Genomic DNA, 16,293 nt, shown 5'->3' with positions numbered 1-16,293 from the left:
TTAGTTTGTTTTTAGTTATAGCTATTTTAGGGGGATATCTGTGTGTGCAGGTGACTATTACTGTGCATAATTTTTAGGCAACTTAACAAAAAACAAATATATACCCATTTCAATTATTTATTTTTACAAGTGAAACCAATATAACATCTCAACATTCACAAATATACATTTCTGACATTCAAAAACAAAACAAAAACAAATCAGTGACCAATATAGCCACCTTTCTTTGCAAGGACACTCAAAAGCCTGCCATCCATGGATTCTGTCAGTGTTTTGATCTGTTCACCATCAACATTGCGTGCAGCAGCAACCACAGCCTCCTAGACACTGTTGAGAGAGGTGTACTGTTTTCCCTCCTTGTAAATCTCACATTTGATGATGGACCACAGGTTCTCAATGGGGTTCAGATCAGGTGAACAAGGAGGCCATGTCATTAGATTTTCTTCTTTTATACCCTTTCTTGCCAGCCACGCTGTGGAGTACTTGGATGCGTGTGATGGAGCATTGTCCTGCATGAAAATCATGTTTTTCTTGAAGGATGTAGACTTCTTCCTGTACCACTGCTTGAAGAAGGTGTCTTCCAGAAACTGGCAGTAGGACTGGGAGTTGAGCTTGACTCCATCCTCAACCCGAAAAGGCCCCACAAGCTCATCTTTGATGATACCAGCCCAAACCAGTACTCCACCTCCACCTTGCTGGCGTCTGAGTCGGACTGGAGCTCTCTGCCCTTTACCAATCCAGCCACGGGCCCATCCATCTGGCCCATCAAGACTCACTCTCATTTCATCAGTCCATAAAACCTTAGAAAAATCAGTCTTGAGATATTTCTTGGCCCAGTCTTGACGTTTCAGCTTGTGTGTCTTGTTCAGTGGTGGTCGTCTTTCAGCCTTTCTTACCTTGGCCATGTCTCTGAGTATTGCACACCTTGTACTTTTGGGCACTCCAGTGATGTTGCAGCTCTGAAATATGGCCAAACTGGTGGCAAGTGGCATCTTGGCAGCTACACGCTTGACTTTTCTCAGTTCATGGGCAGTTATTTTGCGCCTTGGTTTTTCCACACGCTTCTTGCGACCCTGTTGACTATTTTGAATGAAACGCTTGATTGTTCGATGATCACGCTTCAGAAGCTTTGCAATTTTAAGAGTGCTGCATCCCTCTGCAAGATATCTCACTATTTTTTACTTTTCTGAGCCTGTCAAGTCCTTCTTTTGACCCATTTTGCCAAAGGAAAGGAAGTTGCCTAATAATTATGCACACCTGATATAGGGTGTTGATGTCATTAGACCACACCCCTTCTCATTACAGAGATGCACATCACCTAATATGCTTAATTGGTAGTAGGCTTTCGAGCCTATACAGCTTGGAGTAAGACAACATGCATAAAGAGGATGATGTGGTCAAAATACTAATTTGCCTAATAATTCTGCACTCCCTGTACACAAAATACAAAAAGAAATTATCAGATATTTAAACTAATTACACCTAATCTAATAGCCCTATCAAAATAAAAAAGCCCCCCCAAAATAAAAAAAACCCTAGTCTAAATTAAACTACCAAAAGCCCTTAAAGGGCCTTTTGCGAGGGAATTGCCCCAAAGAAATCAGCTCTTTTACCTGTAAAAAAACACAAACAACTTCCCAACAGTAAAACCCACCACCCACACAACCAACCCCCCAAATAAAAACCTAACAAAAAACCTATTTTGTTAGGTTTTTTTTAATTTAGTGTTTTTTTTTTTTGTAATTTAGGTAATTGTATTTAATTTAGGTAATTTATTTAATTGTAGTGTAAGGTTAGGTGTTAGTATAAGTCAGGTTAGGTTTTATTTTACAGGTAAATTTGTATTTATTTTAGCTAGCTAGTTAGTAAATAGTTAATAACTATTTTCTAACTAGTCTACCTAGTTAAAATAAATACAAACTTGCCTGTAAAATAAAAATAAACCCTAAGCTAGCTACAATGTATCTATTAGTTATATTGTAGCTATCTTATGGTTTATTTTATAGGTAAGTATTTAGTTTTAAATAGGAATTATTTAGTTATTAATAGTAGGTTTTATTTAGATTTATTTTAATTATGTTAAAGTTAGGGGGTGTTAGAGTTAGACTTAGGTTTAGAGGTTAATAAATTTAGTATAGTGGCAGTGACGTTGGGGCGGGCAGATTAGGGGTTAATAAATGTAGGTAGGTGGCAGCGATGTTAGGGGTGGCAGATTAGGGATTAATAATATTTAACTAGTGTTTGTGATGCAGGAGTGCAGTGGTTTAGGGGTTAATATATTTATTATAGTGGCGGCGATGTCCGGAGCGGCAGATTAGGGGTTAATAAGTGTAAGATTAGGGGTGTTTAGACTCGGGGTTCATGTTAGGGTGTTAGGTGTAAACATAAATTTAGTTTCCCCATAGGAATCAATGGGGCTGCGTTACGGAGCTTTACGCTGCTTTATTGCAGGTGTTAGGCTTTTTTTCAGCCGGCTCTCCCCACTGATGTCTATGGGGAAATCGTGCACGAGCACGTACAACCAGCTCACCGCTGACTTAAGCAGCGCTTGTATTGGAGTGCGGTATGGAGCACAATTTTGCTCTACGCTCATTTCTTCACAGTTGCTGAAGTCCCGCTTGAACGATCTTCATCCCGGCGGATCCATCTTCATCCAGGCGACTCCATCTTCATCCATCGAGGGACTGGCATCTTCTTCATCCCTGTGGAGGCGGAGTGGTCGATGCGCAGAGGTCCAAGGCTGAGGTCCAGGCGGAAGTCCATCGATCCGACGTGGAGGTCCTCTTCATGCGCACACTGAGGATTGAAATGCAAGGTACCCCTTCGATTCCAATGAGCCAATAGAATGAGAGCTGCTTAAATTCTGATTTGAACAGCCAATAGGATTTTAGCAGCCCTAATTCCTATTGGCTGATTTCAATTTTTCAGCCAATAGGAATGCAATGGTACCCCATGGATCACATGAAGAGGACCTCCACGTCGGATCGATGGACTTCCGCCTGGACCTCCGCCTCTGCGCATCGACCACTCCGCCTCCGCAGGGATGAAGAAGATGCCGGTCTCGCGATGGATGAAGATGGTGCCGCCGGGATGAAGATTTTTCAAGCGGGACTTCAGCAACTGTGAGTACCTAAAGAGGGGTTAGTGTTAGGTTTTTGTAAGGTTTTTTGGGGTGTTTTTTTTTTTAGATTAGGGTTTGGGCAGTTCTTAAAAGAGCTGAATGCCCTTTCAAGGGCAAGAAAAAGAGCTCAATGCTCATACAAATGCCCTTTTCATGGTAATGGGTAGATTAGGTATTTTTAGATATTTTTTTTTTTATTTTGTGGGTTTGGGGGGGTTGGGTTTGTAATGTTAGTAGGTCTTTGTATTTGTTTTAGAAAAAGGCAATGCCCTACAAAAGGCCCTTTTAACGGCTATTGGTAATTTATTATAAATTAGGTTTCTTTTATTTTGGGGGGTGGGTTTAAAATGGGTATTAGAATAGGAATAATTGTTATTATTTTGGATAGTTCGTTTGATAATTTGTGTAATGTTTTTTTTTTTTTTCGTTTTAGGGTGTTTTTTTTCTTTTTAAGAATAGCCATTTTTTATTTTTCATGGGCAGCAAAAGAGCTGAATGCCCATACAAATGCCCTTTTCAGGGCAATGGGTAGATTATGTTTTACTTTATTTTTATATAGTGGGTTTGGGGGGTGGGGGTGTATGTTTTTGTTGAGAAAGAGCTGATTTCTTTTGCCCTACAAAAGGCCCTTTCAAGGGCCCTTGGTAGTTTATTATAGATTAGGGTTTTTTATTTTGGGCGAAAGAGCAGGTATCTGAGAACTCGAGGGGCAAAATAGTAGTAAAAATCCTTTATTATGTAAAAATTAAAAGTGCATCAATATGCAAGAATACAAGGATGGCAGTTTTTTATTTTGGGGTGTTTTTTTTTTAAACGGGGTATTAGAATAGGAATCATTTTTATTGTTTTGGATAATTTCGTTTATTTTTAGTAATGGTATTTTTGTTGTAATTTTAGTGTTTTTTATTTTTTGGAATGGTAGGTTTTTTTATTTTGTAATGTTAGGTTTTAGTGTATGGCAGCTTAGGTTTTATTTCACAGGTAAGTTTGTATTTATTTTAACTAGGTAGATAGTAAATAGTTAATAACTATTTACTATCTAGTCTACCTAGTTAAAATAAATACAAACTTACCTGTGAAATAAAAATAAAACCTAAGCTAGCTACAATATGTATTTAGTTTTAAATTGGTACAAATAATAAGGTATTTGATTGCTTGATATGCAATTTACGTCTCCTGTTCTCTATGTATCCTTTGGTGATTGCTAGTTTTTTTATTCAAATTGTTTACATTTTTTCCAATTGTTTTAGAGATATTATTTGTAAGCACACATTGAGGCTGTTGGGTCTGACACTCTAGGGTTAAATTTTACCCGAAGACTCATGAAATGCGCTATTAGCTCGCTGCTATTTAGTCTTTCCCTTGCTTGTTCATCTGTATGCATTATGGGTAATGCCTATCTTGTGAATACTTTCTGTGTGTATATATGTCTAAGTCTTTTGGCCACATTATGGTAAACAGTATCAACCCCTATGCATAGCCACTACGCATTAAGTCTAACACATATAGTCTCTTTGATCGCCGTATAATTAAATACAGACTATACTGTGTTGTGATTCTCTCAGGGGGCGTTCCCACAACGTCACTGTGACGTAGGGGGCGTGTGTCTTCACTTAGTCCGACACAGTGTAGAGTCTCTGTAAGTCCACCAATGGTTTTCTTGTGCTTACCACAGTAAGTACATGCTTTTGACTCATTTTGCTTAAAAAGAAATATTTTAAGTTTCCACTTACATAGTAATTGAGCTCACTGCGCTATATTACCATCTTTATTATGTGCTTGCAATCGTGACTGTTAGACTCTGATGATGCTGTAGACATTTACACTATTTTGAGATAAGAATAAGATTGCACTATATTCATGGGTGTCACCATATTCATTTCCAATTGTATATATTCACATGATACACTTATTATATGTATAGGATCTGTGTACTCTCTGTCAATTTACACTTAGGGCAATGGGATTAATGTGTTTATTTTCTTTATTTTATTGTGTATGTGTTGCCATGGTAACCCTTTGATGGTTTTTCTGTCAGTGGGAGGGGTCTAACCCTTTAAATTGTTTGCTGTGCTGTTCACTTTTGTTGGTCTAATGAAGGGGTGAATACCCCGAAACGTCACTAAGAATAAATTGTTTGGACACTTTTCAAGGCCAGCGAGTGCTTTGTTCTACATCTATTGTCTGCTTGCTTCTTAGCACCCTGGCTTTTAACTATCTGTTTGTTAGAGTGCACTTACCCTACATATATATATATATATATATATATATATATATATATATATATAATGTTGTATGTAAAGATTGGGGTCATAAATAGTAAATAGAAAACCAAAATGGGAGATCGTGATTTATGGAATAATGCATAACTATTACTATCCAAGCTGTTAACCTTTGAGTCTGGTGTGCTGTTCCTCGAAATACCCCATTTTCTTTATACATAACCACTCTTTATAACCTCTGATTTGGGAAAAGAGGATATCCACGTTTTTAGAGGACATAGCTGCATGGACTACATCCTGTTTAAAGATCTATAGGACATAGAATATTTTTGTATTCATATATATGTATTCTCTGTGTATTTTTTTATTTTATTTATACACACATACATACATCTTTCTTTTATTGTGCACCTAGTAGTGTACTTAAATATCACTAATACTATTATCACCACTTTTTAGGTTACATAAATTGCTTAACTATCCCCCTATACATATCATATAGTATCTGCGCTATCCATACCTCAGAGCTTATCTTCTACATAGTAGCAGGATATTCTACTTGACCCATTATGGGCTAGATTACAAGTTGAGTGCAACATATCGCTTCCGCAAAATCAATATTTGCGCTCAACTGAGTAATACAAGCGCACGCAAATGTGTGCTGGTATTACAAGTGAGGTGCAATGTAAACGTGACCTCGCCTCCGCATTGCACGGAAGCATTGCGCTCACGAGAGTGCACTTTCATATGCTCCAATGGGAGACACTGTGAGACATGGCATGAGAACTAGCGCAGCGAAGGGGGAAAGTCACGCAGCAAGCTTTCTGGCCCCTACGTTTTCAAGAAAAAACAACAAATAATGAAGATGATTGACAAAATTCTTTAGTCGCCTGCAAGTAAAACTTCAGGGCATGGACCACGTCCAAGTTATGTAACAGACGCTCCTTCTTAGAAGAAGGATTAGGACACAATGAAGGAACAATAATTTCCTGATTAATATTTTTGTTGGAAACAACCTTAGGAAGAAAACCAGGTTTGGTACGTAACACTACCTTATCGGAATGAAAAATAAGGTAAGGAGAATCACATTGTAATGCCGAAAGCTCAGAAACTTTGCGAGCAGAAGAAATAGCAACCAAAAATAAAACTTTCCAAGATAACAATTTAATATCTATGGAATGCATAGGTTCAAACGGAACCCCTTTCAAACTCCAAGGAGGAGCAATAGGTCTAAACACAGGCCTGATTCTCGTCAGAGCCTGACAAAAAGATTGAACATCCAGAATATCTGCCAGACGTTTGTGTAGCAAAATAGATAAAGCAGAAATCTGTCCCTTTAAGGAACTTGCTGATAACCCTTTCTCCAATCCTTCTTGGAGAAAGGATAAAATCCTAGGAATCCTAATTTTACTCCATGAGTAACCCTTGGATTCGCACCAATAAAGATATTTACGCCATATCTTATGGTAAGTCTTTCTAGTAACAGGCTTACGTGCCTGGATCAAGGTATCAATGATGACCGAATCAGAGAACCCTCGCTTAGATAAAATCAAGCGTTCAATCTCCAAGCAGTCAGCTGCAGAGAAACTAGATTCGGATGATGGAAGGGTCCCTGAATGAGAAGGTCCTGCCTCAATGGAAGCTTCCACAGTGGCAGAGAGGACATGTCCACCAGATCGGCATACCAAATCTTGCGAGGCCACGCAGGAGCGATAAGAATCACCGAAGCCCTCTCCTGTTTGATCCGAGCAATCACCCGGGGAAGGAGAGCAAACGGGGGAAACACATAAGCTAGGTTGAACTGCCAAGGCATCTATCAGTTTGGCCTGAGGATCCCTGGACCTGGATCCATATCTCGGGAGCTTGGCATTCTGACGAGATGCCATAAGATCCAGCTACGGTCAGCCCCATCTGAGAATCAGGGTGGCAAAGACCTCCGGATGGAGTTGCCATTCCCCCAGATGAAACGTCTGTCTGCTCAAAAAATCCGCTTCCCAGTTGTCCACTCCTGGGATGTAGATTTCTGACAGATAACAAGAGTGAGCCTCCGCTCACTGAATTATCTTGGATACTTCTGTCATCACTAAGAAACTCCTTGTTCCTCCCTGATGATCGATGTAAGCCACAGTCGTGATGTTGTCCGACTGCAATTGGATGAATTTGGCCGAGGCCAAGCCTGAAGCGCATTGAATATTGCTCTCAACTCCAGAATATTGATTGGAAGTAGAGACTCCGACCGAGTCCACACACTCTGAGCCTTCAGGGAATTCCAGACTGCACCCATCCTAGTAGACTAGCCACCCCTTCATGCTGTTTTGGGAGCAGCAGCGGGCTTCTTGGGTTGTTTACCCTTGTTCCATATCTGGTTGGGTCTCCAGGTGAGCTTGGCTTGAGGATAATTCCCTTCCTGTTTAGCGGAAGAGGAAGGGGGGACTCCTTTGAAATTACGAAAGGTCCCCTTTGCTTAGATGTCTTATCTTGAGGGAGGAGATGACCGTTGCCTCCCGTAATATCAGAAATGATCTCTTTCAAATCAAGCCCGAATAGGGTCTTTCCCCTGAAAGGAATAGCCAAAAGCTTGGATTTAGAGGACACATCCGCAGACCAAGATTTTAACCATAAAGCTCCTCTTGCTAAGATGGAGAATCCCAAACTCTTAGCCGCTAATTTAGTGATCTGAAAGGAAGCATCCGTAATAAAAGAATTAGCCAGCTTAAGGGCCTTAATTCTGTCCTGTATTTCCTCTAAAGAGGTCTCAGTTCTAAGAGACTCTTCTAGAGCATCAAACCAAAAAGCAGCCGCAGTCATGACTGTTACAATGTAGGCCACCGGTTGCAATAAAAACCCCTGATGAATATAGAGTTTTTTGAGAAGACCCTCCAACTTCTTATCCATGGGGTTTTGAAAGCACAACTGTCCTCGATAGGAATAGTTGTACGCTTCGCCAGGGTAGAAATAGCTCCCTCCACCTTAGGGACCGCCTGCCAAGAGTCCCGAACAGTGTCAGCTATCGGGTACATTTTCTTAAAAATAGGGGAATGAGAGAACGGGATACCCGGTCTTTCCCATTCCCTTGCAATAATTTTCGAAATGATCTTAGGAACCGGAAAAACATCGGAAAAAGAAGGGACCTTTAAGTATTTGTCCATCTTACTTAATTTCTCTGGTGGGACCACTATAGAGTCACAGTCGTCAAGAGTCACCAAAACCTCTTGCAGTAAAAGATGGAGGTGTTCAAGTTTAAATCTGAAAGACATGACGTCTGAATCTGCCGGGGGCAATGCACTTCCTGAGTCAGACAGTTCCCCCTCAGACAGGGCCTCCCTACCCCACAAATCAGAGCCCTGGGAAGGTATATAGGAGATAGCCATTAAAGCATCAGAAGTCGCAGGGACCACATGGGCCTCTGTCCTGCTGCGTTTGCCTTGTAACACTGGCAACTTAGATAAAACTTCTGTAAGAGTGGATGACATAACTGCAGCCATATCCTGCAGAATGAATGAAGTGGACTCAGTTGAAGAACACAGCGTTGCTTGGGCGGGCGTTAAAGGTTGTGACGCTTGGGGAGAAAGATGCGGCATACCCTGAGTCTCATCAGGCTGAGAAACATCCTTAGATATACTTGCATTAAAGAAAATTTGTTCTTTAAACTATAAAGCCCTCTCAGTACATGAAGGACAAAAAGGGATAGGGGGTTCCACATTGGCATCTAAACACATAGAACATGTACTTTCCAGGAAGGTCAGCCATGATAAACAAACCAGCAATAGCAATATTGGTCGTTTTAATGTGATTCAAAACAAACACTTTTAGGAATTTTGTTGAAAAACGATGTACTGTGCCTTTAAAAAATAAAACAGTATACTTTTTTACTGCACCACAATAATATGTAACAACAAGGAGCACCACAAAACTCTTTAAAATTGTCTGGTATGCTGTACAAACAACTTATGTGAAATTAAGCACCAGCACCTCGCAACAGCTCTGCTGTGGCGCCTACCTGCCCCCACGAGTCCTGATAGACCTCCGAGAACGGCGCTCTCAAGACCGCTTGAGCAATTACTAACACAAGCTGTGTTAGGCCACACCAGAGCTCTGAGAACCTCTCTCTCAATAGTCAGGGTCCGGATAGCAAGTGCGCGTCCCAGCGCGCGAAAACACTAAGCCTCGCCCATTGTGGGCGGAATTAAGTCCCCGGCCTTGAATAACGTTCTTCATAAGAACCGCATGGGAAAAAATGTCAGAATCACTGATCTGGCCGAAGCCAATAAAAGTAAAAAGTTGCCAAATGTGCCCCCACAAAAAAACACTCTGTTGTTCCCATTAAAACAAAAGTTAATGCCGAACACTCTGCCACACTCTCCCTGCATCATAGACCCTGAACACATCCAACTGAATAAACATTTATTAGGGTCCTGATAGCACCTGCTAAACGTTACCTAATAAAGAGAGGATACCTATGCACACACTCTTACCCTGTGCAAATTGATCACCCCTTCCTGGTATAGGGAATCAGTACCAGTCCTTTCTGAGATACTACAGTCTCCCCAGAAGTAAATGACTGGACATACCTTTAATACTGAACGCAGTATGAGGCTGTCCCACACAATGAAGATATTCTTTTCCTCACCTCCAGCAGCTCTGTGTGGACAAAACAGGGTCTTAGATAATATCTGCTAAGACCATCAGCAGGGCAGCAAACAATATGGGAGCTTGAATTAAATTGACAGTCTCCCCAGTCCATTGCTTAAAGCCTGTAGCTCCAGCCCTGAGAAAAATAGTACACACTGGTACCATTTAAAAATAATAAACACTTGATTGAATAATCTAAACTAACACCTCACTTTACCTCTTCCTATCACTAACACAGGCAAAGAGAATGACTGGGGTGGGAGGGAAGGGAGGAGCTATATATACAGCTCTGCTGTGGTGCTCTTTGCCTCCTCCTGCTGACCAGGAGGCGATATCCCATAAGTAAGGATGAAATCCGTGGACTCGTCATATCTTGTAAAAGAAATACTGTTTTCAGAACAGAAAAACATGTCCCTTTAGTGCATGCATCAATGGGCAGAGATATAATCTGGATTTAAAGGGATATGAAATTAAATGAATCCAGATTGTCCTGTGTTCAGCTCTTAGGGCACAATTAAAAAATGTCATATATTATTTTTTCAATCATATTGCATATTCCAGATAAACTTTTGCATAATAACCACCAATGGTCATGCTCTGAGCAATTGCACAGTTATTCTCTTCGATTTATGTGTGCGCAATAGCACAACACCACCAGATGCTGCTGCTCCTGAGTGTAATCCCTGGCTGCGCTTTTGTGGTCTACTACACTTCAAAGTAGATGATGCCACCAACTTAAAACTGTACTTGTGCAGGACTCATGTGTACTCACAATTGTCTGCCTAGGTAGTCCTTGATGATAGGACTCATAATAAGTCTAACAAAGGGCTTGGAAAAGACTAGGAATTAAATTTAAAATTGTTATAAAAAAAGACATAGGACTAGATTAGGAGTGAAGCGCTCACGCAATAACTTCGCTAAAAGTAAACTTTATGTGCGCGTTAGGTTGAGCTTGTATTACTACTACTATTATTCTAGTAAAAAGTATTATTAAAAGTAAAAATGTAGCGTGAGAGCTAAAACCTGATGTGTGCAAAGAGTTGAACTTCGAATATCACAACCACATTAAAGTATTCTCTCACAGACTTCAATGAAGTGCGAAAACTGCAAAAAAAATAACTAACACCCATGCTCGCGCACTATCTGGACTGTGATTATTCAAGATGGCAAAATCCGATATATATACCTATATATATATATATATATATATATATATATATATATATATATATATATATATATATATATATATATATATATATATATATATATATATATATAAAATTATATATACGTAGGTATAGATGTATATTGGAATATACTAACTATTCCCTTATGTGAAGAACATTGGAATGTGAAATATGTACATTAAATACATAGTTAAAACCATTATAACATATAAATATTACATAAAACAGTTTTTTCATGTTTTCAAGTATTTGACTGCAAAGGGATGAAATGCACATAAACATATGTACAGTATATATGTGGGTACATAATATGTATTTATGTATGTAAAATGCATCTGTCTGCATGAATATATACAGTATGTTAAAGCCCTTTGCAGCCCTTTTTTTGTCAAACCCTGTATCCCTTATATCTTTGAGCCCTTATAACTTTTCTTTTTTTTTAATTATTTTTGTTAGACAGTGTTTATATGAGTTTAACTTTACTTTTATATATATATATATATATACACAGTATATTTATGTTGTGTTTAATGCAAGTTTTTTTCTTCCCCTATCCTTTACACAAGCTCTGAAGTCGAGCTAACCCAACAAGCGTAAATCTCGTGTTCATCTCTACTTTCAACTCAAAATAATAATTGCGCTATTTCCGACGTGCGCAAAAAGCCGAAAAAAGCCAATATCACTTGCACACTACAGTTAGAGCTCCACTCGTAATCTAGCCCATAATTGGAAAATATTTTTTTTCATTAATTACTTTAAATTATAATTGCTACACAATGAAATCGAATAGTGCTTCTACACAATTGGGCTCTGTCCACAAATACAGTGTTTTTGGTAATGTTTTTATTTTTTTTATTCGATATCAAGACTGGCAGTGAATGACATAGGGCATTTCAGTGGGAAATACAGAGCTCATTCTAAAACACACTGGGATTGCATATTGTAGACTGATTTTTTCCATGCTATTCCCTGGCCTATTGTGCAGCATAACTCAGTGCATTATGACTATTTTTATTGTGAATGGAGCTACTGATGAATGTAACCTGCTTGCTGCTGCAAAGGGGGAAGGTTTCTCTATGGCAGATGAAAATTGGTCTGGTGCGTGAATAGATTTTTCTTTTGTCATTATTACCCAGCACTCAGTGCTTCATATAATATAATGCAGATCAGAGATATGCAGAGACTTCCAGAATCGTAGCTGCTCATAATCTCTCATTATAATGTGTATTGCTATGAGTTATCATGCAATAGCACTTCAGTTAATGCTAAGCTTCTTGTTTCAGAGCACAGATAAATATTTTGTCTCTCACTGTATCTCTAATAGCAGGCTTGAAAGAGTAATATCCTTTAGTGCCGCTTTAATGTTATCTAAATGATGTAATGCAGCCAGACAGACAGTCGTACTAAACCTGACGCTAACTGTAGGTCATTACAAGGAAGTATGGGCATAACCTTGATTTTCTAAACACAAGGTCGACTTAATGGTGAGGAAATGTAGTTGATAAAATAAAACAAGTTATTGTGGGTAGGCGGATGATAGATAGATAGTAGATAGATATTCTGTATATGTATTTATGTATATATACTGTATGTATGTATGTGTATATGTATGTATGTATGTGTATATGTATGTATGTATGTATGTGTATATGTATGTATGTATGTATGTGTATATGTATGTATGTATGTATGTGTATATGTATGTATGGTATGTATGTATGTGTATATGTATGTATGTATGTGTATATGTATGTATGTATGTGTATATGTATGTATGTGTGTATATGTATGTATGTGTGTGTATGTATGTATGTGTATATATGTGTGTATGTATATGTATTTATGTATATATATATACTGTATGTATGTATGTGTATATGTATGTATGTATGTATGTGTGTGTGTGTATGTATGTGTGTGTGTGTGTGTATGTATGTATGTGTATATATGTGTGTATATATATATATATATATATATATATATATATATATATATATATATATATATATATATATATATATATATATATTTCTGTGAGATACACAGGGGTATACATATGAGGGATTACAGAAATGTTAATAACAAGTTATCTATAGAAATACAAATGCAAATTTGCTATATTCTAGAACAGAAGAGAAACGAATATAAGAGGTGAAAACAATTGGTTTGGGACAGATTAAAAGGGCTGCATGATAAACATAGGAGACCAGTCATACAATGCACTGTATGATAGATATGATAGCATTATTCTGTTTTTAAGAATATTTCTCATAACATATGTTTCCACTCAGGGAAATCTGCCAGTGACACAGGCATGACAGCTGTTTGTCATTGTTTTGTGTATATAAAGGAGCAGCAGTGCAGTTAAACGTATTAAAATGAGCTGTTTAAATGTAAAGTGAAACTAACATGAAGCTTATACCTTAATATCTGCTGCTCACTAGCTGACAAGGATAATTCCCACAGGAAAAAAGTTGGTTTGTTCAGCACCAGAAAATGAATTAAAGGAACCCTAAACACTAAATACATTTTATGCTCCTCCGTCTAATCATGGGTGCTGCCATTATGGAACTTAGGTTACACTGCAGGCATCTGAAGAGGAGTTGCTGCACATATGCAAATAGGTCAGCACTAGAACGTAGTTAAAGATATTTGTTTACTTGGCAGCACCCATGAGTAGAGAGAGGTGGGGAAAAACCTAAATACAATTCTTATAAATGTATTTAGTGTTCAATGACACAATACAGAGTTCTAATACACTTTGAAATGCTATTCTTGAAAAGAACAAAGAACATTTTTGTGTTTGTTGTCCCATTAAATAAACATCTGTTCTATACACATGCATCATATGGCATTACTGTTACATAAGTTAGTTGAAATGAGACGCGTCATTGCAAAATACCCATTTGCCCATACAGCCTCCTGCAGCCCAGGCATTAACCTAGGTGCATAGACGCTTTTGAGGTAGCTGAGGGGCCTTGTGTTCAAGATTCATTGGTCATTGCTTCACCTATATTTTCCACAGTTTGTTAGTGTGTGTTCTTGCAATTAACAACTATAGTGGCCTGGGGTGCTGAATACATTGTACGCTTTAAAACAAGCTTGGAGGAGTAATAGAAACAATAAATTAAAATGCAACAATATATGCTGTCAGTAGAGTAATGTGTATAAGTGTCAATAGAATATGAGTTCATCAGATAGATGTATCAAAAAATATGTAACAAAAAGCTAACGAATAAAGATGCATTAATATGATAAACAAAAAACCTTATAGTAAAATCAGTGTTATGGCCACAACCGAAAAAACACCATACACTATATAAATAATAAGTATTCTATGCTATAGATATATAAATATATATTTTGTATGCTAGAATATATTTTCAGTGCGGCTCCTTAACTCGTCTGCTATCTCTGAGGCGGCATACAGTAATCAGCCCGATCACATACGATCAGGTTTATTGACACCCCCTGCTAGCAGCCGATTGGCCACGAATCTGCAGGGGGCGGCATCGTACAAGAAGTTCACAAGAACTGCTTGTGCAATGTTAAATGCCGACAGCGTATGCCTGGCGATGTCTGGCGCACATGATCCACTACAGCCGATCATGTCCGCCAGACATTGATAAATCTGCCCCATGGTATTATTCTAAAAAGGTCTTATGAATGGTGCTTTGGAGGCCTTGTGTGGCAGGCTCAGTCTTGTGACTCTGCTTGCCTCAAGTAAAGAAGCAGTGGTTATATGAACGTTGCTTCTTATCCTCTCCACCAACTCTGAGATTGAAGAGATAAATCACCCCAAACACATTAATTCTGGGGTGATTGACAGGCCCTGCTATCATGAGATTGGTCACAAAAGAGCAGGGCCAGTGTTGCACAAGGGAATCCAAATGCAATAGTACATGTGGTAGGTGGACTATGGTGTTCTCTCCCTGCTTGCGCAAGTTGGGAACCTTGTCCATCCATCGCTTTGTACATGGGGCCCAATGTTGTATTACATAATATTTTATTCATAAGAAAGTGCTCCTTTTTACTAACCATTTTTCCTCCATACACTGGTAATTTAAGCATATATATATAAACACTAAAGGTACATTAAGATCATTTTTGCTTTGCTACATCAAACAGAGAATGTTTTAAAATGCGGGGTTTTTCCCCATTATGGTTGTGGGGCTGCCAATATCAGTGAATGAGCAACCTGCTCTTAGTTTAATTTGTTTACCTACCATCATGATTGAATGACAAAGCAGTCCAGACGTATGATATCCACTTCCAGTTATCAGTGGTTGAAAGCATTTATGAAAAGACGTTTGATTAAGTGTATTTATTTTATGTAAGACCATATGCTGACACCTTGAAAATCAAGCAGATATTGTCTAGTGCGTCTAATATAAAGTATTTATGTATGGAGTGTGTAACTAAAAGTAAGAGAAAATCCATATGGTAACCATTTGATAAATCCAGTCTTTTAGAGTTTATGCCTTGCGGGTTTTTTTATGTTAAGAATGTATAAAGCATTAAGCATCATTACTATGGAGTAATACTGTATATATAAAATCTTTTTTTTTTTTTTTTTCAGTGATGGTGAATCCTGACCGGCTTTGAAAATGTTTCTTCTCTCAAAAGGAAATTATGTGATAAAATCAGATTTCAAAGCAGCTGCATTGTTTTTACGTATATTTTTCTTCTACATGACCTGAACATGATGAATACATCACTGAATTACATCCTTTTGTGCCCTTTCTAAAGTTCAATTTTAAATATTTTGCTTATTTTTTAAAACCACAAATAAGTAAATTGCTATGACTTATTTGTTTGTAAAAGGAAAAATTAATTTCTCCAATCTTCTTTCTTTGAAAATCAGTCTGATGTTCTGGTTAGAGGAAGAACTAACAGCCAGTGGTGGAAAACTTTTACTGGTGCACTGCCCTAGTTACTGCCATACTGCCTACCACTGCCCCTGGTTACTGCCATGCTTCCTACCACTGATTCTGGTTACTGCCATACTGCCTACTACAGTCCTAGTTACTGCCATACTGCTTACAACTACTGCCTCTGGTTATTGCCATACTGCTTACAACTACTGCCTCTGGTTATTGCCATACTGCTTACAACTACTGCCTCTGGT

General features: G+C 38.4%; 1 protein-coding gene across 2 annotated transcripts in view; it reads left to right on the top strand.

The window, feature by feature from the left end:
* Positions 1-15,892, top strand: part of TMEM154 (transmembrane protein 154) — a 235,483-nt gene extending 219,591 nt beyond the window's left edge. For both annotated transcript variants that reach the window (XM_053703745.1, XM_053703744.1), the window contains one exon: positions 15,745-15,892. In XM_053703745.1, coding sequence (XP_053559720.1) covers positions 15,745-15,760 — 16 coding nt within the window. In that variant the 3' untranslated portion in view covers positions 15,761-15,892. The remainder of the gene's footprint in view (positions 1-15,744) is intronic.
* The last annotated feature ends 401 nt before the right edge of the window (positions 15,893-16,293 follow it).

Source organism: Bombina bombina, chromosome 2 (assembly GCF_027579735.1).
Source record: "Bombina bombina isolate aBomBom1 chromosome 2, aBomBom1.pri, whole genome shotgun sequence".
Classification (NCBI taxonomy): Eukaryota; Metazoa; Chordata; class Amphibia; order Anura; family Bombinatoridae; genus Bombina; species Bombina bombina.
This window is presented reverse-complemented; position numbering and strand designations above follow the sequence as displayed.